The following is a 27,999-nucleotide window of genomic DNA, read 5'->3' as shown; positions in this document are numbered from 1 at the left end:
TGGCTATTCACTGATGTAATGTTTCTAGATATGTCTGTATGGGACAACTAGAATTTCTGGAAGAAGTGTCCTCAGTGATGTGCCTGATTATTAAGCTCTGTTTGGTTAAATATTACTTTTTTCTGTATATTTCCTTATTGAAGTAATTTGTGTCAAAAATTTAACTCCTTTGCTGCCCTCACTTTTATTGGTACAACCATAAAAATGAAAGGTGCATATTAAACACTGAATTTTTGCAATAGGTTCTGTTATATCTTTTTTTCATACTTGGATTTTCCAGGGCAGAGTAAGAGGGATCAATAACTTCTAGTTTATCACTTGAGAATGGCACATCAGTGTAATCAGAAACATGATTTTGTGAATCATGAGGGGGAGGTTGCTTTTTTTTTTTAGTTTTGCCTTTTTTCACTTTACCTTTGGCATTTTGGCTCTTAGCTGTGTCAGAATTTTGCCCACTAGGAAACCTCTCTACATCACTAATGACAGATTGTTTTTGTTTTGGAGTATTTACACATGCTGTGCATTCTTTGGGAGCTCAGTATTTATGATTCCCTTTACGGAGCCACGTTCTGTTCATGCTTACCCGCGCGTGCACCTTCGGTTAACAGGGCAGTGGGAGTGGCACGGCTGCAGAGGAGGAATGGTTTTTGTAAAGTGGAGAAGTGGAGGTTTTGGCAGCTGCCTTTGGTTCTTGCCTGCCAGCCTTCATCTTTAACCCTACGCTAGGCATGAACTCTGCTCTTTCTCCTAACTGTGCAGGGGGGCTCTTGCTCCCTGTATCCAGTGTTAGTTGAATTTGTAAATGCGTATAAGCGAACACTTCCAAGCCCTCTGTTGAAAAGCTTGCTATTAAGCTTTAAGCATTACTAATGCATGTGTTAAAATGCCAGCTGTCCATAAGCAGTGGGTGTTTTCATGGGAATGAAAAAATCCTGCTTCTAAGAAATGTACAGTAGAGTCTCTGCCACTTGACTATGGACAGAGCGGTGTTTTCCTGGCGAAGATTGCTCTTCTTGAGTAACGAAGTTCACAGCTTCATCTCACTTCTGACTGATCAGTTGAGGGGATATACATATGAGACATGCACATTGTCCCCTTTGTGGAAGTGCGACAGAGATTAAGAGTGAATATTTTATGGGTACTAAACAAATATAGTATGACCTGTGCACTTCACTACTGATTTTTTTGTTTTGTTTTGGGGATTTTTTGAGAAAGAAATTGCTCCACTTAAACTCAGAGCTTAAATAAATCCTCCCACAATGGGTCACATTTTAGCCTTGGCCTCTGTTTCCTGTGGCTATGATGCTTAGAGATGTAAGGTTGAGTTATTCCATCATCTTGACATAGCCCTGTACTGCTGGCTATTATCCAGAAACCTTAAAGAAATATTTTTTCTCCTAAAAATAACTTGATTTTAAATTTTTTTTTTTCCATGCAGAGATGTGATAATACAATCTGGTTGAGGCCAGATTGCATGTTGTCTGAATAAATTAGGTTTGGTATAGCATTGCTTAGCCCCATTTTTCTTGTACTGTGAGCTAATATTTTTTGTTGTATACTTCAGAGTTGAACTTACTAAATGGTCTTGAAAGAACCCCTTATAACTTGGTGTTTCATGGCATGAAAAAATTCAAATTTTACTTTTGATTGCAATTTTAATTGTGTTAAACATTTATAGCAGCTATTGAATGTGTTGGCTGGCCATTTAGAAGTGTTCTGAGGTGCCTGTTCTCTCTACAAAAGTTCACCTCCCACCACCAAAGCGAGTAGGTTATGGAATCTTGCCAGCGAGAAATCTTAAGGGAAAAACACAGTGTTCAGAAAATGCTGCTGTATTTGGAATCCTAGGACTTGTTCTAAAAATAAACTTAATTGAAAAGATTTGTTTTCTTTTCTAATGTGGTTTACATCACTGTTTTATTAATATTTAAATAACAGAATGTCGTAACCCGGAGTACAGAAATACTTCTGTACAGAGCTCCCACCAGAATCTTGGAAACCTTACATGAAGCATTATGATGTTTATTTTGCCACTGGCAATTTTCTTGGTTTAATGTTGCAGTACAAAGGAAGATGAAACTCTGGGCTTTCTCCAGAATAAAAACCAGATGATTAATGGGTTAAAAAGGAAAGTAATTAATTTTACTAAGTCAATGTGCATAGTTGTGAATAAGGCTTTATTTGCCAGGGTTTACTTTTGAGAATCTCTGGAAATTACTTGGAAATTTTTTTTTTTGCTTGAACCAAGCCTTACAACCTGACAAGAAGCTGAATATAGATTATGCAAATTTTGATAAATTATACTTTTTTGTTTGCAATTATTTTACTGTATTAAACACAAATTGCCTAGCTTCCTATCTGTTTCCAAATAATTATTGTTTTTTAGTACTTTGAAGTGAAATAATTGGATTGATGCAAAGTTCAATGGCTGGCTTGTAAACGAAAATCAATTTTTCCGAAGGAAAACATTATTTTTAGTAACTTTGGAGTTGCAGCTTCAACTGAAAGCTCTGAGCAGGTTGGCCTCTCTTCCAGTGGCTACCTATATTACTGTGTATCTGTTTAGTGTATTGATTTACTTTTCCTTTTCTCCCTGCTGTATTATCCTCCCATAACTTGCTATGCTTATTGTAAATGTGATCATGACAAAAATAGGTGCTTGATAAATTCAGATGCAAGGATTCCAAGGTCAGTTTGACATTATCAGGAGCTTACTTATGAACAGGTTTATGACATAGGTTTTATCTTACAAAGATTGAGTGGGAGTACAGAGCAATTTGGGGACTAGCCAGGGATTTCAATTTGTCTCTTGAGTATTAAAGTAACAGTAAAGTGGTGAGCAGTGGTGCTTTATAGTCATTTTTCAAACAGTTACTCTGTATGTGTGTACAGAAATTTCAGTTTTGTTATTATTGGATAATTCAGTGTATAAACTTGAGGATTTTCTCTGAATCATTTTTAGCTATGTGAGAAAATTAGAGTAGACTAAAAATGATGGCAAAAGTGAAAGCTTTTCTTAAGGCCGAAAGAAATAACGTTAATTACTCTTTCTAAAGTAAATCATTACTTGAATGTGATAAAAATGGGCCATTTGCAGACTGTAGATTTGTTTCAGCTCCAGGCATCTACCGTTGACTGTTCTATTTGAAGCGATGTTGAATGAACTTGAAGAGGCAAAACTTTTAATGGACTTTTTTCCCCATAAACACTCAGCTGTAATTCTGCTGATGTTAATGGAAGTTATGCCACCCTATTATATTTTAAAGACATTTTATCAGAGTTTTAAAATATTGAATTATGTAACTTGGCAGTGTGACATACAAGCAGATGGAGACAGAAAGTAAACCAGACTGCAGTCACCTCCACTTAAAAAAAAAGGTATATTTTCATTTTCAGCCGGCCAGTGCTTCAGATGAGCTGCTATTTTTAGCAAAATATAGTAAAATTTAGCTGTTTGCCAGAGATCTTATCTCTTCCTGTGTAAGATTACTTAGGTGGAATGAATTAGATGATGGCCTTTCTTTTTCTTTTCATGCTCCCTGTCTTATGCTGTGTAGAAATTTCCCTGTCCTCTCCTGTTCATCGGCCTATTTTGAAGAGGGATCAATATGCATGATAGACAATGAGGAATGTTCTTCCTCTGATTTTTCCTCTCATCCCCTCCCTAAAAACAGAATTTCCCTGCTTTTTGCAGCAGTAGGGTATATGTGCAGCTCCTTAAACTTGCCATGAAGTTGTCTACCACTTCTTGAAATTTCCAGGAAAATCCTCAAACTTCCAATTAAGTTGTCTATGGGTGGCGATTTTTGTCCCAGTTGCCACTTAGCATTTTTTGTTGAGTAGTTTGAACCTACTGACCCCAGATGAAGACAGGTGCCACAAAGAGAAGATATTCTTTTTTTGTGGAAAAAAAACCCCATCTGATCTACCAATGTCACTTGCAGATGAGATGGAGATGTGGCTTCTCTGTGTGTAGGTACACCTGGAGCATAGAGGATTTTTGTAAGCATTAGGTGTATCACTTGTACTCATGAACTCACACTCCTGTGTCCATATGAAAACTTCTTTTTCCATAGTTCAGCAACACTGTAAACTGTTTTCCGTGTTCACCATGTATGAATTTCACTTAAGCTTTTTAGTATGGATGTAAATGTTGAAAAGGCTGTATTTCTTTAGGAAGCTATTATAACATTATTTTTATATGGTCTTCTGATGAAGGATATTGTTAAGTTGAAGTAAAAACAATGAAATACAGTTTCTGAAGATTTATTGAACTAATAATCTGGCATAAAGCATCTGATTAGTGCATGCATGGGGTGAAAGTTTCATTTGAAATTGTGACAAAAATGCACACATTGCATCCAAACTTTTCCAGTTTTTAAAAGGTTATTGAATTCTAATGTGCTCTATTTCACAATTGGAAAGGAGCAATTAACTGAAGTGAAACACTTGTGTTTTTCAATGAAAAATAGAAGTGTTAGAGCCTTCAGAATTTTCAGTGCTTTTGTGCTCATTTTCCAAATAATGTTTTCTTGCTGATTCTAAATTAGGGGTTGGTTATTTGTTTTTAATTTAAAATGTCCTGATGGGTTGAAATTAGCCAAGTTACACAGAATTGCTATTGATTTCCTGGTTTCATAAGCCTACCAGGAAGGTTGTGAGAGGTCATGCTGCCGGGGAGAGCGTGGCTGCAGTTTGGGTGTGCTCTGGCTGAACTAATCAGAAAAAAAATGTTTATAAAGCAGGGAGTGGTTCTGTGTTAGTTTTTGCATGAGGAGAGGGACTACTTGCATGTATATTTCTGTTTTCTAAGGCAACGGGAGAAGGGTCAGTGAATCAGGTTATTTAGTGTCTTTTGCATTGCAATATGACTTTCATTTATAGGCACCTATAATATCTCTTTTTAGGTTCCTGTAGTGACATAGGCACATAGTTTTATGAAATTTGCAGAAGCAGTTTTAGGTACCTGCTGTTCCACATATTTTTTTACAACTAATGTAGCAATTAGAGGAATTGATAAGTCTTTAAATGTAGTTCAATCCTATTCTTGTCTTTACTGTAATACTTTCAGCAAACTTCATGCAAAGCCCTCTGTGAGAGGGGATGTACTTGCACTTGTCTTCTGCTTTTCCCTTGGAATCAGGAAATCCTTTTGAAGAGAGGGAAGATGGATAACCTAGGAATATATTCTTTCAGCTGTGAAAGGTAGATCTAGCTCTCTTGTGGATCAGAGATGGAGGAAGTAATTTAGCAAAGCAGCTGTCAACCCCTAATTTAATTGTGTAGATGGAGATGCAAATTTCTGATGGCAGTAAATAGAATATACTGATTTGTATATTCCACTGTTAGACACATGACACATCAGTGGAAAAAACCCTGTTCTCTACATGTTTGAAGGCTTTTACTAACTAGTGCAGGAGTCTACATTATTGGGGTAACTGAGAAGCAAGAGCAGAAAAATTGCACAAAGTCCAGTTTCGTTAGATGCCCCAGAATATGGAAATTATACACGAACAAGATACTGAAATTACACACTGATGGCTGTATCGCACATCTACTTCCTTCTGAAATTATGATGTTTCTGTTACAAACCCCATACACTTCTCATAATGTTTTTAGATTTTTTTTTAATTACAAAATTTATCTTCCATTAGACTTTGTCAAACAGGACTGTCTTGTGATATGAGTAGTCCCACTTTTAGAACAATTGATCATAAAATATTTTAAACCAGCAATGAATAATCATTTATTTTGGTAAACTGTGGGTCATTTAACATTCTTTTTTAAACACATGGTAGTGTTCTGTGTTAGAAAAACACAGAAGGAGGTGTAAGAATAATATTTGGAGAGCATGCCTATAAAGCTGGGTCTTCTAATAAGCAAAAAGTAGTGCTTTCCTCTATGAGTTATGATAATTTGGTTTGTATCCATTGCAGGATGCATTGAAAATAACCTGGCACACTGTAAAACGCAAGGAGATCAAAGGCTGTGTACAAAGGCTAAATAATGACTTCCTTGCCTTCTCTGATGGCAGAGGCGTTGTCCTCTCCTCAATGTCTACAATACATGTCATGGGAAGTGCTGGTGTGAGAAGATGTTAAAGGCAGTCCAGGGTTACTAAATGAATCAGTAAGGGAGGGTTGATCCCAGTAGTTGTTTTCTAAAAAAAAAACCCCAATATTTCTCTACACCAAGGTACATAATTGGAAATGCTTAATTTTTTTAGATTTGTTTCAAAATTGCTCCTGCCCAACCAATGAATAGTGTAATCACATCAATGCTCAGTTTGCTGGTCTAGGGTACTTTGTGCTCTGAGTCAGTTTATTTTTTAAAACAGGTATATTATTTCTGAGCAAGAGGAATACTTTTACCACTATATTAAATAATGTCGTTAATTCAGAAGTATTTTTTATCTCTGTGGAAGAGTACAGTCTGCACTAGCATTTTATGGAGCTTATTTCAATGTTCTCACATTAAATGCATCACATTTCTTAAAGATTTGTGGACAGTTGATATTGGAGTTGTGGTCCCAGAAATGGCTTTAAATTGGATACTGGCTCAAACTAATTGAAACCATTTCAGGCTATTTATAACTGAAACCATTCTGGCTATTTATAATTGTCAAGTGAGTGGAGTATACAGTCTGGTACTTCTTTACCATAGATTTGAGTTTAATTTGTCAAATTTGACAGTTCAAAAAACCATTTTGGACCTGATTCCTTCAAGGGAAGGTTTGGACAAGTGCTCTTAGGGAATTCTTCAGCCAGTGTCTGCGCATCTGCACAGAGGTTTGGGATCTGTGAAACCCAAGAGAAACTTCTGTCATTGTGAGGAAGGGATCAGAGGGTGATCAGTGTTTTCATCAGGAACTTAAACAAACTACCAAAACCCACCAAAATCTTTCTAGTACAGTTTGTTAATATTATTTCCTAGTACAGTTTATAATCCTTCAGACAACTGATGTAACTTACGCTGGCAAAAATTCAGTTTGCTAATATATGTGTGACTTTCACAGCGTTTGTGAAAGTCTGTTGTCATACAGACACGTGTCATTACAGCTCTACTTCTTTCCTGTGTAACTAAAGTTGAGTGGTTTAAAAAGTGCTATTTTAAAACCTTGGTGGAAATTGTCAGTAGATTTTTCTTCTGTTCCTTTTCTTTCTTCTGGGTTTTGAATGCTTCCTGCTATAGCACATACGAGTTCACAGCCCTCATGTGCTCCCAGCTGGCAGCTAATTTTCAGCTCTTGAGCAATCGGTAACAGAAAGTTTCACACTGGTATCTTTAGAGGGGAGAAGAGGTGGTGTAAGAAGTGCACGCAGTGGCCCCGTAACCACTGCCTGTTCTCCACCGTTCCAAATTTTGTGTTCTTTACCTTTCCTTGGTTCTATAACTTTTAATTTTCTCATATACTGGGTTTGTTTTAAATATTTAAAAGTATGTAAATATATTAAATATATTCATTATTTTATTATAGTCTTTCAGGTACTTTAAGAGAGCTTCACACTCATGAGGATATTCTTTAAACAGTACACTAAGCACTTCATAGTCTCCAGGCTGCTTAGCACAGGCAGGTGTATCATGCCTCTGAGTTTTCCTCTAGCAATATAACATATGGCTTAAGAAGTCTTTGTGTGATGACCGTTTCCAGGCAGAATTTCACATCTTTCCTACTTCTCATAATGTGGCTGATAGTCTATGCTGGTGTACCCTTGGGAGGTATGAGGAAATTGCAACAGAAAGATAAGAAATTTGACTGTTTCCCACATGCAGCATTTAAATATATTAACAACTGAGTATTTTGTGCCTTCCTTTTGAATCATTTGTGAATGAAGACATGAAAAAGAGTTTTGAAATTGTAGCAAGGCTGGCCAATGCCTGCACTTAGGGCAATTCCAGTAAAGGCTATGTGACTCCCTAGTGCCCTTAAGAATCAAGTTTTGGATTCTTTCTTGATCCGGCTGGGCATGTCCTGGGTTACCTACCAACCAAATGGAATTGCCTTCTCCCAACCTTAAGACCTAAATGGCTTCTGCTGTGCAGAGATGGCTTTGCTGCATTTATTACACTCCAGGGAAGCAGCTCTTGCCACTCTCAGTGAGGTTTGAAGCATGAAGGTTGACAGATTTAGATAAAGTGTAGAAGGTAAGCCCTTGGCATTTGCGTAGACTCTTGATCTGAGTGGTTTATAACAGCCTGAGGCAGAGTAAGACACTACCCTTACTTTCAGCAGGCAACGCTGAAGCTTTCAGTGGTCAGATCCAGGCTAAGATTTTTTTTTAACTTCTTAAATGCTTTTTTTTTTCTGCAAGAAACCACTCATGAAGTTGGGAGAGCAACCTTAGGATCTTTGGCATAATTTATTAGGATCTTTTGGGATTTTGAAATGGTCATTTTGTATGAAAAAAATAAGGTATGTTGCTTTATTTTTTTTCTCTGAGCCAGAACAGTAGATTCCTGAGCAATATCATGTATTGATTTACAGATGTAATGATATCTATGTTTTAGCTAATGTATTTTGTGATCAGGGTCTTTTTTTGTAGGATTATACTCCTAAGAAGATGCATTAAAACTATTTCATATCAGTCATATGGAAGGCCCAGCTTTAAGCAAGGATATCCAATATGACATGGGAAGTGAGATCACAGAAGTTCATTAAAAAGTAATGGAATGTCTTCTTGGTTGATTTACAAGAGTGGGCTGTAACACGAAAAATTCTACTTACAGAAGCAGCTTCATGATTTGAGTGGGTTATTGCATAAAATACAAGCAGAGTAACTGGATGTGGGAAGTGAGTCAATTCAGTAGTTTGAGAATGAGATTAGGATTTCGATCCACTGTTCTGTTGGTGCTGACTCACTGTGACCTTACGCAAGTCAGTGAAGTTTTCTATGTATCAGCAGCTCAGCCTAAAAATACGCTATTCTTCTCACCTTCTTTGCCTGCAAGCTTTGACTGTTGCAAGTGACAGGGCAGAAGCACTTTAAAAAATTGTAAGAAATTTTCAAATCTTGTCATGTTCTTAAAACACTCTGTAGTTTCTCTAAATTGCATTTTCCTGTCTTATTACCATTTTGCAATGTCTTCTTCTGCTGCACTGTGAGAGTTTTATCAAGGGAAAGAATTGTCTCTTTGTCTCATTTTACAATTAAAGTAACTGTTTCATAAAATAATTAGCAAGCACACAAACTAAAAACAAGAATAGCTATTTAATCCCCTTTGATAATGTTTAACACAGACATTTCAGTTAGCATGTTATTTGGGCCAGAACAAACTGCTCAGCCTCATCTGGCTTATGGGGAGGTTATTAACTTAATAAATTAGTTCCTAAGTGATAATATTATTTAATATTAATTAATATAATATTATTTTAAAACGTAAAATCATTCAGATAAAGTGAGATTACATTATATTTAACCAGGCAGTTGAAATTCCAAATTAAAAACCTCTCCTTTTTCAGAGAGAGTTAATGTGACAAAAGTTTTGTGCTTTTGAATTTTGTTGGTAACTGCTGCTACCTTCATTTGTCCACCCTATCAGTTTTTGTCATGAGATACCTTGCCGCATTCTGAGCTTTTTTATTTCTTCCGGTGTTGATTTAATGAATCATCCTGATGGCAAAGAAGAAGTTCTTTAGCTGGGGATTAAGGCAAACAGGAATGTGATGCTTTTGCTTGGGGGTAAGAGTGACTGCACATTGGCTACTTCTCGGCGGTTACGCTTTTGTGTCAAACACTCCCATAATGTGCACCAACTTTCAAGTCTGGGCAAGCCCTTAACAATACTTCTTTCAATTTTAGTACAAATGCTGCCTGTTCACAGATTGTAGGAAGGCAGGAGTTTGACTTTGCAACATATTACTTGCGAAAGCATTGGAGAAAAATGGTTGGAGAGGAGCAAGTCCGTGGGCTATAGCTCAGCTTGGTTTGGCAACTTAAAGACTCCTTTCTTTTCCTGGCTGTATTCTCTTGGCAAGCTCTGACTGTAAAACCATGCTATGATATGCATTTGGGGCCCCTATATGTGTAAACATAATACGTATTTGCAATATATTCTATTATATATTAAAAATAGAATATATGAGAGTAAAGCAATAGAAGTCTGAATCAATGTAGCTGAATAGCAACAAAAGACATGGCACAACCAATTTGTTACAATGCTTAGCTGAGCTGTAGCCTCTATGTACTTAGAGCTATTTATACAGCAAGGAACCACTTTCACCTTTTTTTCTCTATTACGTTGTGTGCAGTACAAATCTAATAAATATTTATATCCTTATCTTAAAAAAGGCAAGTGACTTTCACAAGACCAACTCTTTTGAGTTATTTATGATACTGGCTGATATAACTAAGAGAAAAAAATATTGACCATATTTTACACACACAAAAAAAGAAATTAACTTGTCTTTTAATAACAGTAAAAACCTGAGCATCTTCTTTCATGTATAGAAAATTCAAAAATATATGTACCACAGATAACTTAGCAACTTGCCTGAGCAAAAATGTTTACACTTCTGTAATTTAGCAATTGAAAATGTCAACTTTCAGTAAATGACTGCCAAAGCTTTTCTATGTATGTTCTCGCTAAATGTTAATTTGAGACTGTTCTGGTTTTCTACAACAAAACCCGTGTAGAATGAAAGGATAATTTACATTTCTTCCTTGAGTCCTACAAATTTCAGATTTTGATGCTGCAGTTGGCCACGTGTATGTGTGTTCTGTAGTTAAAGTATTTATGCTGTGAAGACTCAAAAACCCACTGCAGAAATGCACTTATTTCACCCAAACCACGGTGCTTGCGCTGCTGAGGGCCGCTGGGCTGCACCTGAGCATTGCATCGCACTGCTACCCCCGCGTGGTCATTTGCTATAGAACAATTTCTATGAAAAGATATGAAAGTTCTTGTCGATTACTTTAACTTAAAAGGCAGGGATAATTTTTAGAGGCACACTGTGTTTTTGTTTTATCTTAATATTTGTTTAAGACATTAGATGGAGAGTGTTGGGAAACTGCAAAACTCAGCATGTGTTCTCCTTTTAGCTTAATAGTGTGACAAAATGTTGCTTAGGAAGTTGCTATAAAAAATGCCTTTTCCAACAGTTTTTATTGCTTCATTATAGAAACAATATCTGGAAATTTCAGGTATAGATTCTAAAGTAATTTTAATAAGCTGTAAAACATAAACCAGAATGTGTACAAACAACATTGACATGAGATTTCATTGGTATCAGCTATTTTGTATTAAAGTACTAGGCACGGTATTTGCTCTCAATGTAGTTTTTATGTGCAGAAAGAGTGTATGCATTGGAAGGGTCTGTGACATTCTGCTATGTGAAAGATTGGAGTAAAGAACAAGAGTACTCAGAAAGAGACTTCAAAAATGTTCATTGTTTCCTAGTAATTTCTTGCTCTCACTATGTGTAATAAATTTTGAAATAATTACAATGTATTTTTTGAAACAGTGCAGAAAACTGCTTTGTGGTGATTAGTTGCTTCATAATGATATACTTTAGAACTTATAAAGGATTAAATAATTTTTGTGCATGTTAATGGTGTTCCTTTTAAGTCCAAATCATCACTGTCATATTTAAATTTAAATCTTGTCAAAATTCCTGACAAGTAGTACTAAGTTTGGTAGTGGAGCTGTCTTTGTGCCTTGCATTGTGAGTGAACTCATTTGGTTATTGGGATTGTATAGTCTCACCTATATGTGAGTCCCATGGAAAGGTGATATTTTGTTCCTTTCTCTAAATTCCTTCCATGCTATCTCCATCCTCATTATTAGTGCAATTATAGAAGGTAATTTCTAGGATTAATTATAGTCTTTCTCAGCCATTGAGACCTGGACTAACTCTGCTGCATTTTGCGTGTAAAAATTAGCATCGTGTACTCTGCCAGGGTACTTTGTGGAGAGGGATTTTTCTTCTGTCAGTTTCAAAAACCTGTCTTGATCTTCATTAAACACAAAAAGGTGGTCAGCGGTCATCATTTAATATTCATATCCTGATTTGTAGATAAGAATACATGAATCATCATTAAGAGACAGGAAAAAAATTCTGTATTTATATTATCCAACAATTGTTCTGAAATAAACAGTGCTTTCCACTTTTTCATTTTTTCCCCAGTTTTTACTGTTCGTATGTCCATTTATACTCTAATTGGACTCAGCTCATAGATTATTATTTTTCATACTAGAGGAATGTTAGTGGAATTTTAATATTGGTTGTATTTTTACTTTTTTTTGGAACTTCTTCAGAGAACTGGTTAGAGCCAGTTATCCTTAGAACAGGAATGTTCTACCTTGATATAAAGTACATCTCCTCACTACTGGTAAGCAGTGTCCTGTTTAATACTGGGGGGCTTGCTTATCCAGAAAGATGTTGCTCCTCTCGATAGTGCATGTTCTCTCTGTGGTTCAATATTGGTCTTGTTTGCTTATTGAAAATGTTTCTAGGTAGGTGAGTTAAACAGCTCAACTGAATTGTATGATTTCAGGGACACCATGTATTCAATAAAAAATTTATGCAGGGACTCCAAAGTATAGTTTTTCTCAATCATTTATTATTCATAATGAATATTATTGTTCATATGAATAGCTCTTGATTATTCATTGCATATCTGAATGGTTGCTGTAAATTGGAGGATGTAGGCTCACACTGCAAGAGACCCTTGTTGATCTGTGTGTGGCTTTTTCCATCATTATCAATAATGCTCGACTTAATAATCTTTTTCTTACTTGCCCTTCTGTTGTGCCAGTTCTGCCTTAAGAATCCTCTTTCTCATTTCACTCATATCACACTACCTTTCTTTTTCCATTTAACTGTCTATGTCTCCTTTTGTCATTCAAACAGTAATACAACTTTTGCTGCTCCTTAGTTTAAAACTAAAATCCTTCCTCAGGGTGTTTTACTAAGTCCTTTTCATATCTGGGTTGTTTAAAGTTGCTCTTTGGAGTGCTAACACCTTGTTTTGTGCCCTGGACCAGATTCAGCCCATTTTTGGTCCAAATATGAATTGCATCAAAAGGATACTTCAGTCACAGTAGGAGCATCTTGCCTTCATCTTTGGTGTTTAAGGCAGCAGAAAGTAAAACTACTATAAAACGTCTTTAAAAAAACCCACTAACCAGCAAAGAAAACATTTCCCTGCCTTCAGTCACTGTGCTTTATGTATCAGAATATTAATTTTTAGTTATATTTTTCATTACCCTATCACCCCATTAAAGTTGAGTCTTAAATAGAGAGAGGATTATAAGTAATAGCAAAAACCAAAAAGGTCTGTATTGGAACTGTAAAAATTGCAACAATAACCAGCCTGACTAGCAAGTTACAAAGTGTACAGATGGCTTAATTGTTTGAGAAGCATCTCTTTGGAGTAAAAAAAAAAAAAAAAGGGGGGGGGGAGAGAAGAAAAGTAGTATTAATCACATTTATTCCCAGACTTCTTGCTGGTAATAAGACCATATCAGGAATCTGATTGGAAGAATTGAGTGGTAAGTTCAGGTGATTACTCAGGTGACTCAGAAATTGACTCTCGATATGGATGCTTTGACTTTGTTGTCACCTCTCTTTCATCTAGGTCCTTGTGATCAGCACCTCTATCTACTGTCTGCAACCAATTAATAAACTCACAGTACCTTTGTGCAAAGGACATTTTCAACTAGTCTTTTTTTCTTAAAATAGTCCACTGAAAGGGGTTTTCTAACAAGAAAAACATTAAAAAAAGTAGCTAGAATTATTTTTCTTGGACTTAAGATAGCATAAGACCACAATTACCTAGTCTAGTCTTTGGAGCCTGACTAATTTAAAGGAGATTGAAGATCATCCTGCAGTTTTAAAATTTTCATCATACAACTTAGATCTGATTAATGTATTTTTAATTGTTTTTAGCTGGTTTCCTATGGCTTTCTCTGCATGTGGAGAAAGTTCTAATGTATCTGAGCCTCCAGTGCAAAGATAATGGGATGCTCTGGCTCAGAAGTTTTGGTGGGTTTAGTGCTTGGGAGACCTGCCCTGCCTTTATGCTCCAAATTACTGGTCCCAAGACATACCTGTTGTGCATCAGTCATTGCAGCATCTGAGGGTGTTGTCTCAGCTCAGACTTAACTACTGTGGGCTGCTTGACCTGAAACACTCCACAGTGGCTGCACCCTCCCTTCCATGACTGTCACAGCGTAGGAGACAGCATGAGCAAGATTTTGTAGGGTGTATCTTGCAAAGTCCTCCAGCTCTTGTCAGGGGGAAAAGGCAGCAACTCCAGACATTCCTTAAGTACTTAATGCTTCGAAATGGGATGAATCTCACAAGCTTATTGTACCTGTATTAAACATAAGTAAGCAATTATGAGGATAAAAGTATTTTAAGCAGAAGAGAGTAGATACCAAAGAAACATGATCAGGGAATATAAGAGGAAATCTGATTAACCATATCTATTTTTAAAAAATATTTTCCATGCTTTTCACATTTATGTGAAGGGCCAGTAAAATAAATAGGACACTTGATCCTCATTCCAGAGGAAAGTAAAGCTTCTCACTCATAAATGCTGTTAAAGATGGTACTTCATTGAGAGGTTTCACAGAGCATAATCATGTTTACCTCTAGAGGCTGTATGTTAAGCTTAATCTTAGTACATAACAGGATAGAAGACTTCCTTAACATACATCCATTGTGGAAAACCATTTGCAATTTTCCATATTTGTTCTGTTTAAAAATACTTCTAGATGTAAGTTTGGTTTGGGCATTGATTGGTTGTTTGTAAATTACTATGGTCAAAAAGCAGAACAACCTTATTACTCATTTAATAGCTGTGTGTTCATATTATTTTCTCCTGCTGAAAAGTTAGTGTGATTTTAACAGAAGAGTGTACCAAGTTAAGAACAGTAACAATTGTCCTATTGAGTGCTTTGTCATTACAAAGTACTGTTAGTAACAGTAACTGAACATGTGAAGATTATCTCTACAGAAGCAATGAAGGCAGGCTTATGAGATGCAGCCTCTTTACTGTTTGTGTGTTTCTGGCTTCTGATGCAGATGTTGGATGATACTGGGCCAGAAAAAGTTTCAAATAATAAAATGGGACACCTGAATAAGATGATGTATAGCCTGTTCTGGCAAATCTGTATAAAGTTAGCATTACCTCGGAGGAGAATGTGTACTAAAAGATCTCTCTATGCCTCTTTTGGTCCTTTATGAGCCTCTGATTTTGTTAGTGGGAATGGAGAATGCACTATTAAACAAAGATTTCAGAATACTTTTGAGGTTTTATTGAAGCTGAAGTAGAATTTGCCTTTTTTAGCTCCCCTAGAAAGTAGCTGTTGCATCACAATCTGAAAGCAAGCACACTGTGAAACACATAAATGCTCTTACCTTCAAGGTGCCAAATCCTCTTATATGATGGATATACAAAGTGACGGGTTTTATAAAACCAAAAACTTCTTTATATAGAAAGTACTTTCCTCAATAGGAAAAACCCCCAACACCTATAGTCAAGTTCTATTCTAGCACATTTATCGCATGTTTCTAGTTTTACTTGGTTTTACATTAGGGCTGTTTTGTTAATAGCAATTTAAAATTTTTAAATGGAAAAAATTGCCATTAACCTGTTTAAAGGTAAAATTCATATTTAACAGCTCAACTCATGAAAGGAGAAAAGTGAGTTACTACTATATTTTTTGTATTTTAGCAATAAGAGCTGTTGAAAAGCAAGTGGAATGGGATGTGCTATTCTATAGGAGTCTTAGAAAAGATTCTCCAGTGTTCAGGCATGATTTACCTTTGGTATGTCCATGCTGTGTCTGGTTACCTCCTTCTCCTTCCTGTGCTCAGAAATACGTTTCAAGGGGATCCACTTTCTGATTTTCCCGTGGATTGAAGTGAAGCATTGTGTTGTATTCACAGCTCAAGGTTTGGACACAGAGTAAGAGCTGGAGCCTACATAGAGCCAGAGAAGAGGGTTCCTTGATGGATAGGCAAGCATGAGCTGCAGTGTAGAAAACTCTGAGAAGTACTGATCTGCCCCATTCTGGTCAGAGATGTTTGTTTTTGAAGAAGTAACTTTACTGTGTTTTCTGAATGAGAGAAAATAGCATGTACATGAATGGGCCTGGTCACAAAGGGAATGTGAATTCAACAGTAATTTCAGGCTCTTATGTCCCATCAGTAAACAGAAGGGAAGGGAGAGTCTGATGTATGTTATTCTTACGCTTTCCAGTCTGGTTGTCTCAAAAGAGCAAATTTCTTCCACTCATTGTAATGTGAGAATTCTGTTTTCACCAAAGTTGCTGCTAATGATTTGGGAAGGACAATAGGGTTTTATCACACCTTGCTGTTTTGGGGAATTCGTAAGATTACAGAATGGTTTGGGTTGGAAGGGACCTTCAAGATCATCTAGTTCCAACCCCCCTGCCATGGGCAGAGACACCTTCCCTTAGACCAGGCTGCTCAAAGCCCCATCCAACTTGGCCTTGGACACTGCCGGGGATGGGGAATCTACAGCTTCTTTGGGCAACCTGTTCCAGTGTCTCACCACCCTCCCAGTAAAGAATTTCTTCCTTGTATCTACTCTAAATCTACCCTGTTTCAGTTTCAAGCCATTCCCCCTTGTCAGCCATGTCCTGACACTTCATGGCCTTGTAAAAAGTACCTCTTTCATACTCTTTAAATACTGAAACTCAGTAGGTCAGGTAATAAGCTGTTTCCTAAATTTAGAATGGTTCAGTAGGTATATGTGTAATGTTTATATGTAGCTGCATATACAAGTGAAAGTATCAGCATAATGTCTCTGGTTACAGAAGACTGTTAGTGGCCTGGAAGTAAATTTCAGATCTGTTTGGCACTTAGTACTACATCACAAACTTTAATTTTCTCCAGAATATACCAAACTATAAATTACTTACCTACTAAATTTAATAATTCCAAAAGTAATTACTCCAAATGTAATAACTCCAAAAAGTACAGTAACTGGGACTGGAATTTCTGGTGCCAATTTGGCCTCCAGACATTGTCTAGATTTTCACAGAAGAAAATCTGCATTGGGAAAAAATTGTGCAAGGTGTAGGTTCCTCAGTAACATTTGTAAGGAATTCTAGGAAAAGCAGTCTTAGAAAAAAGTGTGGTTTTGCTGCAAGGGCTTTCACATTTAGAATTAACAGAAATTAAAGACAGAGAGAATCTGGCTGTTTGTGATAGTACTACAGTCTTAAGAGCAGTGTATTGGATGGGTGAACAGGACACTTATGTTATAAAGGAATACATAAAAAGGAAGCATACAAAAAGCAGAAGCAATGATAAGTGATCCAGAAGGAATTTAGAGAAGCAGTCATGTGGGGTGAGATTAGGAAAGCCAAAGCCCACTTGCAGTGGAATCTAGCAAGGGATGTGAAGACCAGAAGAAGGTCTTCCATAGGTACATCAGCAGAAGGAGGAAGACCGGGGCAAACTCGTAGCTGTTACTGAATGAGGCAGGGAACCTGATGATAGAGGACATGGAAGATACTCAATGCCTTCTTCACCCTCGTCTTTACTGTTCACACTAGCCCTCTGCAATCCCAGGTGCTCGAGACCAGCTGGAAAGTGGTGGAAGGTGAAGGAACATCAAGTTTGGGAACACTTAAACTACATGAACACTGGTGCTTCTGGGCTACACACCTAAGTGCTGAGGGAGCTGCTTGATGGCATTGCAAGGCCATTCTCCATTACCTTTCCAAGGTCATAGTCACTAGGGGAGGTTCCTGAGGACTGGAAGAACGCAAATGTCACTCATATTCAAGAAAAGGAAGAAGGAGGATCTGGGGAAGTACGGACCAGTCTGCCTCATCTCTATTACTTGGAAGGTGATGGAGCAAAATGTGTGGTGATTAGTGGCACAAAATCCAATTAGAGGTCAGTCACTGGTTTACCCCTGGGGTTGTTACTGGGGGCAGTGCTGTGTAACATCTCCATTAAGGCCAAGGTGATAATGCAGAGTGTATCTGCAGAGTGTATGGACAATACAAAATGAGGAAAAAGGTCTGATGTCCCAGATGGCAGGGCTCCCATTCAGGGAGGGTCAGGCTGTAGGAGTGGACCAACAGAAACCTCATGAAGTTCAGCAAAGGCAATGTCCTGAATCTGATGAGGAAGAATCCCATCCCACTGTAGCAGTGGACAGGCTGGGGGCTGACTGGTTGGAAAGAAGTGTGGCAGAGGAGGGTCATGGGCCAATGAAGACCAACAGTATGCTGGGCTGCATTGGGAGTATTGCCAGCAGGTCAAGGGAGGTGACCTTCTACTCATCCCTGGTGAGGACACACCCAGTGCTGTGCCCAGTTCTGGGCTCCTCAGTACAAGAGAGACATGGACATGCTGGAGAGGGTCCAGTGACAGGCCACAAAGAGGATTAAGAGGCCAGAGCATCTTTGATATGACAAGAGGCTGAGAGATCTGTGACTGCTTATACTGAAGAAGAGAAGGCTGTTCATCATATGAACATGTACAAATATCTGAGGAGGGTAAGGGAAACAGTCGAACTCAGTGGTACCCAGTGACAGGACAAGAGGCAATGGGCACAAATTTAAATACAGAACCACAGCATTTAAATGCAAGAAAAAACCCTATTTTTGACTTTTTTTCCTCCCTCCCTCTTTTGAGGGTGGTTGAACACTCAAACAGGTTGAACATTTGCCCAGGAAAGTTGTGGAATCTCTGTCCTTGGAGATACTCAAAATTCTACTGAACATAGATATCCTCAGGTGAACTGCTACAGGTGACTCTGCGTTAATGTCTTTTTAGTTTCACTCTGATTACTTCTGAAGTTCCTATCTTTCAAAAAGCCATTTATGAACATTTTTGATTAAAATGAAATGCCACCTCTAGTGAGATGCTCAGTAAAATGCAAGAAATCACAACAAGACTCATGTAGAGAAGAATAAAGATTTTTTTTCAGTGTGGAGATCATAGAACACATAGTAACTGATTTGCCTCAGGTCACGCATAAGATCTATAGTCAAACCGGGATTATATTTCCAGTCTCTGGAGTTGCTACTCGGTATTTCTGCTTTCTCTAAATATTTTTGATGATAAGCAAAAAGATTTTTCACTATCTGTAATAAATTAGCTGGCTGCTGGACATTATCAATCTTTTCCATGTTGTATTTCACTAGTATAATTTTACTGTCATCTCTTAAATTAGATTTCCGGCTTTCTCACTTAAGAATTATTTTTTTCATAGTGGGAAGTATATTAGTATATGTCTCCATATATAGAGGTAAGTGAGAGAGCCTTACATTTGAGTTATTAGGCAATTAAAGGTTTTGTTGACTTAGCTATTCTAGAAGTAGAGTGTTAAGCTAAGACTGTTACTGGGAGAATAGTAGAAAATGTAACTCAAAACATGATTAATATGTATGCAGGACTTTAGGTACCATAGAGTAAAACAAAATTAGGGCCAATATAGACTTCCAGTGGAGTGCAGCCACTGAATTAGATTAAAGTAGATAGTCTCTGTATCTGTGGGCATCAGAAACACTATAAAAATTCAGGGTATTCAATTAACAAACTTCTCTGTTTCTAATTCCAAACATAACAGGATTTTGCAGATCACAGGGCTATCGTGTCTGTGAAACTGGTGTCAATTATCTCTGTGGACTTGAGTACTGAGCAAGATATCTACTGCAATGACCAATCACTGTGTAACAATGACTGGCAATTTAGAAAAAGTCAAGGAGTGAGTGGATGGGATGGTATTTTTCCATTTTTCATCTCATCAAAGAAGTGATGAAGATGCTAAGAACTTACTTCTTTAAACCACATTTGTGTGATACTGAAAATTCCTGAAACTGTATCTTTACAATGTGTATGTTTTGGACTAAACGAAGCCTGTAGGTCCCTTCCAACTGGACTGCTCTATTCTGTTCTACAGCTCTTCTTGGCCTTGTGTGACTTCTGTTGCTAAAAGCTTTTTCTCTTTCCTAACTTGATCAGTGGAAGTCAGATAGAAGTGTGGAAAAAGCCTGCAAAAAGGAAATGAGTTGTTCCACAGCTTTCCCTGAAGAGCTGCAAGCTCTAAATGACTCTGTGGAGGCTCCTCTCTATCGAGTGTAGCTCCTAGGAAGTCTGACAGCATAACTGGAATTAGTTTAAAGATTACCAAAATGACAAGAATGAAAACTGCAAGAACTAAAACACAGAAGGTTTGTTACGGCAAGCTTAACTTCGAGTTTGTTTTCAAGAAGGGATCGCTTAAAAGTTTGTAGTGGTGTTTAGGTTTTTTAATTATATGATGCCTTTGTAATTTCCTCAAGTAATTGATCAACTATTATTTGCATATTAACAGTGGACAGAATTAGAGGAAGTTTGCTCTTTTCTGTGGAAGCGTATTGGGATTTTTTTTCTGTATTTTGCTGTATGAGGTGGCAAAAGGGTTTCTTTTGGACCGACACTTCATATACTTTACTGATTGGCAAGTGTGTTGGGTGCTCCTCCCCTCCAGTTGAGAGAGAGACTAAATTACTCTTGTAAAGGAAAAAGTCTTTCCAGCTGAGTACTTTGACTCTTTATTATGGGTTTTATTTTTAATATTTTTTATTCCTGAAATATCTACCATCTATATTCTTCTGTCTCAAAACCAGTTAGGCTTAGTTGGTTTAAATCTCTCTGCTCAGAGCATGTGTAATTTAAAAGGAACAGCTACTGAAGTTCCAAATGGTAGCAGTGAAATACTGCTCAAAGTTAGCTGAGCTGTGCTACAGCACCAAGACTCTTAAATCTTTGGCAGCTAGTTGCAATCCTATGAAGTGTTTTATCCTTTTTCAGTGTATTGCAGCTGTTTCATGCCCTGATTAATGAGAACAGAGTGAGAGCAACATGTTGTACGAGTGGAAATTAGGAGTTTAAATACTTGAACTGCACGTTAAGTTTCTTCTCTATTCTCAATCTAGTATCAACTTTATATCTAAAATAGGTTTTGTTTGGTTTTTTTTTTTTAATTCCCAGAGTAATATTTTATCCTAATATGGCAATATCTTACTCATTTTTGGTATGTGCTACAAGCTCTATTTTTAATTCAGTCTGCTTAATTGCATTTCACATTGCTACTAAGATATTAGTATTATGGCAATTTCTCTGTAATTTCATATTTACTTCATGTCTTACTACATTACCATATATTCCAATTAGATGAAGCTGAAAGCTTTTTGGTTTATTATTTATTTTAACAATAGTAGCGCAAAAATCTGTTTCCTTAGCATAGACTGGAAGGGATCATGAAGGGAGAATGAGGCTGAGGAAGAAGGGCACTACATAAGCTGTATAATTGCATTTATTTGTATTACAGTTTCACTTAGGCTAGAATTCATCCGCATAAATGATTCCAAAAATATGGAGTATAAGAATAACTTTGAAGAAACATATTGCTTATTATTACACAGAAATGGTGATGCTTAATCACAAGTTAGTGTTTTGGTGGGGTGTGTGGCTGGCTTTCCTTCTGAGATTTTGGAGAGCTATTTTCTCAAACTAGCTAGTGTGGTTTTTTTCTTCAATAGGACAGGGATAACTGTCATCGACAGTGACAGACTGAGCATGTGCAACTTGCTGCATTTTGTGATCTCTGTCACCAGTGTAACCTGGGGATGTATTAGCAGCAGCAGCCTGGGGCATCTCAATTGAGGCAAGTCTGGTGCTTTAGACACCCCAGGATACAGCTCCACTTGTTCCACTGAGCTATCAGTTCTTGGTGGTACTTGATTTATTGCCTTGATATTAAAGCAATGTTACCTTGTCAACATACTGATTTTCAAATTTATTTTGATGCTTTTTAGCTGTTTAAATTCACTGATTCTTTGTTTGGTTTTAATTTTCAAATGTTAGTCTCCCTTCACTGTGAACAGGAATCTTCAATAAAAATGTAACCTTGCAGTAAGATGCTGATGAAGTTTTTATTCTTGGTAGATAAAATCTGTTTTTATTTTGACATAACTAATGAAAAATCTGTCAGCCTAAGTGACAGTAATGGAAGCTGCTATACAGAGATTGTCAAGAAAATCACAGGCTTGGAGTTCCCTAGTCATAATTATAATATAAATCAAGTGTTTGATTGTCACATTTTTAATAATAAAAATAATTTTCAATCCACTGAACACATGGAATATTTTGAGGGGCTCTGAGTTAATATGAGCTGTGAGATTTTACCTTGTAAAGTAATGAAGCCAGTGTCTGCCTAAAGCCATACCTATGCAGATGGTGAAAATGTTCCAAACTGTCCATAATACTGCAGAGAGGGTTGGTTTTATTTTGGTACTCAACTTGGCAAAGTCATAGGAATAGGAAGTATTACAGGAGAGAGTTAATATCAAAGAGAATCATCATCATGTCATCTCTCTCTCTTATTTTTTTCTTTTCTTTAATTGCCCGGTCTCTCAACATTCGGAATACTAATTGTTTTGGTAAATGAGGGCCTAGGCCCACTTGCAAATACAAATGTCAGGACTGAGAGCAGAAGAGATGCTGTCTACATAGCAGGACAAATTCAACCTGTGAATTTTTTTGCTTGATCGCACAATGATCCACTTTCAGCAGTGGAATAGAAAAGGCTGTTCAGGAGCAGCATGTGAGTCTGGTGGCTGTTCATTCTCCTAGTACTTCCTCATGGCAAATTAAAGGGACCACGTAAAGATACACTGTTCTTAAATTTGTCTGTTCCTTTTTTTTGCACTTGCTGATGCTGTCTGCCTGTACAATCTCTTGTGACAGCAAGCTTCATAAAATCACTGCCTGCTATGTAAGGATGTGCTACTTTTTATCTTTGTTAAGCTGATCTTGATACAGTTTTGTCACATTCCTCCTTGTTATAATATTGTGGGCTTTGGTGAGTTATAGTTCTGCAGTCACCTTACTTTTCCTTAATGCTTTTTTAAACAATTTTCATATTGCCCCCTTGGTCTTCTGCTCTTCAATCTCTCTTGTTGTGAGGCAGCTACTGTTCTGTGAATCATTTGTGTTGCTCCTAACCCTGTTTCTTGAGTTAGAGAGAGCAGATCTATCTGGTACAATGGTGTTATAGAGCAGCAAAATTAAATTCTGTCTTGATTTGTTGCTTTTCTTAGTGATAGCCAAAATTTTATGGCATTTCTGGCTGTGATTGAGCTCAGTGGGCTGTGATCTGGCTCCCAGATCTCTTCTTTGCACAAAGCTGATGTGAGAATGTTAATGAGGTTTAGATTTTTCCTTGAAGCATCTTTCAGTTCATATGCCCGTTTTCCCAATTAAGTTCTAATAACATTTCTTCAGTATCCTTTGGTGGGAAGCCTCATCAAAGGCTTTCTGAAAATCCAGGTCTGCAGGATCTTAATTTATATCCTTGCTTTCCTCTACACATCCTGAACTCATGGTAGGTAGCAGAGCAGCATTTTCCTTTACAAAAGAAATACTCTGTTGACTTTTTCCGGTTGGATATGTATGCACACAGCAATATTCTTTTGTATGGACTCTACTGTTTTACCATGAGTAGCATCAGTGGTCCTTTTGGGACCTTCAAGGCTCCCAGGTCAATGCCATCTGGTGCACTTAGTGATTTGACTGGTCTAGTACTTCCCATATGTGCCCTCCATGTTGACGAAGCCGTTCTGATGTTGTGGACAACATGCTGTGTGAGATACTATCTCATTATCCTCACTGGTAAAGACAGATGCTGAGGATCTGATGAGCTTCTTTCCTATGACCTTTCTTATCCTTGAATACCCTTTTCATACTTCTGTTGGAAAATGATCTGCCAACCAGCTAGCTGTGTTTCATCTCAAAAGTTTCATGAACATTTTAGTCTCAGCATGAGCATCTGTTGCAAGGTTATCTTAAAATTCTTCTTCATGCTTTTAATTTCCTGTCTGCATTTGACTGCCCTGTTATATGGACTTTCCTGTTTTCATTTTCATCCTCCTCACTTTCAGAAATTTCCTCATGTTCTTTTTTTCACTCTCCTGACACGTTTTGAGCAGCATGTCCACTTATTTACATGAAAAGAAGTAGAGGGTAGACTTTTATCTTTCATTATTTAGTGTTTTAGTTTGTAGTTGCCAATAATGGGTGCATAATCAGTTTATTATTTTTGAAATTCAGAATATTTTCTCCTTTCTTTCTGTCTTTCTAGCAGGAGACGTAAAAAATTTACCTCTGCAGAAATGTGAGGGTTTACAAAGTGAATGAATTAGAAGTAAGGCAATGTGGCTGGCTTCCTTTGAAATAAAAACCATTTGACTTTTCAGGTGTTATATACTGGACATTTTTAAATCTGCTGATATAAAAATGGATGTTTCTCATTTTTAGTGATCCAAATACCCACAAATCAATTTTTTTTTTTTTTTTGTCATCGAGATTTTGGAGATGCAGAGTTGCATTTGACATTCTTGGATAATTGAACACATACGTACTCCTTAATTTTATGAAAAATGGCTGTAATTTTTATAATTAGATTTCTGCTGGAAAATATACCACAGTGGAACATTGTGATGTTGTGACTGTAATGTTGTCAATGATTTTCCTTTACTAATGGCTAAAATGGTAAAGATTATTAGGGATTTGATTCTATTCTGTTCTGATACTAGTCCCATACTTCTGGAGGGACACTGTATTGCTAGATGATACGAGATGCAGTATGGGGAAGTTCAGAGGTTTTGGCAAGCTGATGAGATGTGATTCTGTAAAAGTGAGAAGTAGCGTGGGATTGTGGGATCTGTACTTCTTGTTTCTCTTAAATTATAGTAGGAAAGTAGTTAATATAATTGGAGTGGTTATTGCTTATACTTCAGATTTAATGTCCAGCTGAGATGAATTATAAAAACGCTTCTCAGAACAGTGAGATCTTGGAGCACTGTCTCAGTTGACATGGGGAGAAGAAAAGGAACCGAATACTTTCTTAAGGTGTAGTTATAGCCTGATCAGTGCTTTTGAAAAACTTAACATGACCTGTGTGTAGGCAACATTGAGGACCCAAACTCAACAACCTGGGAGGTCCCTTCCAATCTTAAATGACTGGAAATGCTCTAACTTGGGTATAGACTCGGGAAAGCGTTATTAGCAGATTACTTAATGACTCAATTGGCAGGTGGAATTTTAAACATTTTAGAGTCTAAATTGAGTTAATTAAGGGTATTGGGCTAAATCTTTGTGCTCAGTTTTGGTGCCTGCAGCTGTGGATTTTTCTATTTAAAATGCTCAAACCTCAGCCCAATATACTTATCTGTGGTAAAATATAAATTTAATTTGTGTACTTCGTTAAGTGCTTCTACTTCTTGGGTAAACGTTTACCAGATTTTTTGAAAATTTTGTTGCAAAAATAAATTCTGTAGAGCCTGAAAGGTTATCTACTACCAGCTTACTTTAATTTCAAGCTCAAAGTTAATTTCAAATGGCTGACTTGCAAAATAGATTTAATTTTGAAGGTATTGGTTTGACATTAGGGATATTGTTTAAGGAGTGAGTAGAAATAGGAGACAATGGTTTAGTAGGCATAAAAATGACAAGAAAGAGTTCACTAATTCCTTAGTGAGTAATAGCTCAGGTTTAGGGAGCTTTATGGTTTTTTAACAGAGTTGTAAATTCCCAAATGTATTCAGCATAATATATGTTCTGTGTCTCCTTGTACACCTAGTGTGCTTTAGGGAGTATGGATTTCCTTCCATTTTGGACATTTTCCCAGTAAATCAGTGTCTGTCATGAATGTGGAGTACCATTTCCTTGGAACTGAATTTCTCTGGTGTTGACATCTTCTGACCCTTGATAAACACACGTCATCTACTCCCATCCTTGTGATGAGCTTCCAAAATCTCAGAGAGTGATATGAAGCACAGGTGCTGCATGGCTACAACAGACAGCTTTGAACAAGTGCTTGTATTTACTAACTGATTAAATCTATATATATCATGGAAAACTTGCTTATCTAGGTGTCTGATCAGAAAATTGCAAATTGTCTTAAAATGGTGTATGATGAGCAGACCCTTTCCACTGGGAGTTGCTACCCCTTAGCTAGAGCAGGAGGGTTGGCTGAATCCACTGGTCCAGGTTGCTGGCATGTGAAGCAAACTGTGACAAATCTAAACTTTCAGCTACGAGGTTCAATCTGAAAGAGTCGCTTTTTTGAGAGCATTAATTCAAGTGCTTTGTGATTGTTGGACCGCATTTTTGATTTGTGACATTAGGACTATCTAAATGAAGGGTGCAATCTCTGGGCATAACAGCAATGTTTCTCATTTCAAGGAAATGGTAGGAACAGTAAAGTGCTCTCTGCTTTTTCTGTGTTTTTATTACTTGCATTAAAGTTAAGGAGAATTTCATATCTGATAATAGAAGTTAGGTCAGGTCTTGGTTAGGTTTCCAGAAGTTCTGGAATAACTACAAATGATGTTTGTATCACATTGTCTAGAAATTGTATTATAAGATTCTCATCATGTTATTATATTACAAATTGGAAATATTCTGGAAAGAGTAATTTTGGAATATAATATCCAAAAGTACTTGCTTTTTCTCATCTCTCTTGTGTGCTTCAAAAATGAAGAAAAAATTTTTTGAGACTCATGAAATTAGTATGCTGTGTTCATGTAGTTTTGTCTGATTAAGTGAAGAATTTCTGTAATCGAATGAATCCCACACACAGCACTGAAAACAGCATACACCTTTAAAATACATTAATTTGTCTCTTACTCATTGCAAAAATGGGCTATATATAGACAGGGTTCAGTCTGCAGGAAAAGGTTTGGATTGGCGAGTCATTTTTTGCCTAAAAATATTTGCATGGTAAAAATATCCCTATCTGTTATTGTTCTCACACTTTCCAGATAATAATTATCTCTAATGGTTAGCTGATTTCATGCTGAAGGCTTCAGCTCATCAACAGACTCAAAGTCTTGCATGACTTGCATCATACTGGATTATTCCCTCTATTTTAAAGAAATTCATGTGCCTGAATCAGAGACATTTAAGTACCTTGTTGAATTACTGTCTGTATGGAAATTGTTTTTCTCCTCAAAATAATCAGTTTTGGAACTGGAAATTACCTTCTATTGATGGTTTTAGTGTTTTTTCCTAAGTTGTGCCACCATCAGTTGTTGCTCACTTTAATGTTTGTGACTCTGCAGCTATCCAGACAATTGAATTATTTTGTGTGTATCTTCAGAATAATTATATGTCTCTCGACTGCCTTTTCAGTTTACATGTAAAATTAGCATTTTGCAAACATTGTCATTGTTTAAAAAAATAGCAATGCAAAACCTGGTAGTCCAAAGAATTAGTCTCTTTTTAATGTAAATAAATATAAGTTTAAATTCACAGTTATATGAGGTGTAACATAAATTTTAAAAAGCAACACTTTAATCTACGTGTGTAGCTATTTCTACATGTATTTACCTTGGTTTCTGTATTTTAATATTTTTCAGACAAGTATAAAAGAAGGATTACTACTGAAGCAAACCAGCTCTTTTCAGAGGTGGAAAAAGCGCTATTTCAAACTTCGAGGTCGTACCCTTTACTATGCTAAGGATTCAAAGGTAATTCTATGCTATTAGTGTCTAAAGCCATTTTCTTGTGACTTCAATTTTGTTTAGGTTTATAAGTTCAGTAATAATAATGTAATGATTTGTTCATGGTTGTTTTATGTAAAAACTGCTGTATATAGGATGTAGTGTGTTAAATTAACTTCAAGGAAGATCAGTAATTTCTCTTGGTTTTTTTTGATGAAGTTTGTCACAGTTATTTTAATCTTTTTGGCTATTCAGACAAATAATTAAGTCATTTTAACGAGTTGTGGAGTTTTTTTGTGGCTCTCAGACAGTCAAAACCAGTAAAAACTGGATAATGCTTAGAAGTTATCCCTAAGACCAAATTCTCTTAAAACTCTTCTGCTCTGATGCCCATAGAAATAGTTATGTGAAATCAAGATAGGCTGATTTTCTGCCAAAACTGATATATAAGGGAAAAAGCTGTTTCCCTTCAACTGAATTTTTTGGTGGGAGAATTGGGGATGGGCAGTGAGGAAT

The 27,999-nt window shown here is 36.8% G+C and overlaps 1 protein-coding gene across 3 annotated transcripts in view; it reads left to right on the top strand.

Annotated features, from left to right (window-relative positions):
- Positions 1 to 27,999, top strand: part of DGKH (diacylglycerol kinase eta) — a 162,098-nt gene that overhangs the window by 56,150 nt on the left and 77,949 nt on the right. For all 3 annotated transcript variants that reach the window (XM_082277899.1, XM_082277898.1, XM_082277897.1), the window contains one exon: positions 27,400 to 27,510. In XM_082277899.1, the coding sequence (XP_082134025.1) occupies positions 27,400 to 27,510 (111 nt within the window). The remainder of the gene's footprint in view (positions 1 to 27,399; positions 27,511 to 27,999) is intronic.

This window comes from Coloeus monedula, assembly GCF_965178545.1.
Source record: "Coloeus monedula genome assembly, chromosome: 3".
NCBI lineage: Eukaryota > Metazoa > Chordata > Aves > Passeriformes > Corvidae > Coloeus > Coloeus monedula.
Note: the sequence above shows the minus strand (reverse complement) of the source record. Positions and strands in the feature narration are given on the sequence as shown.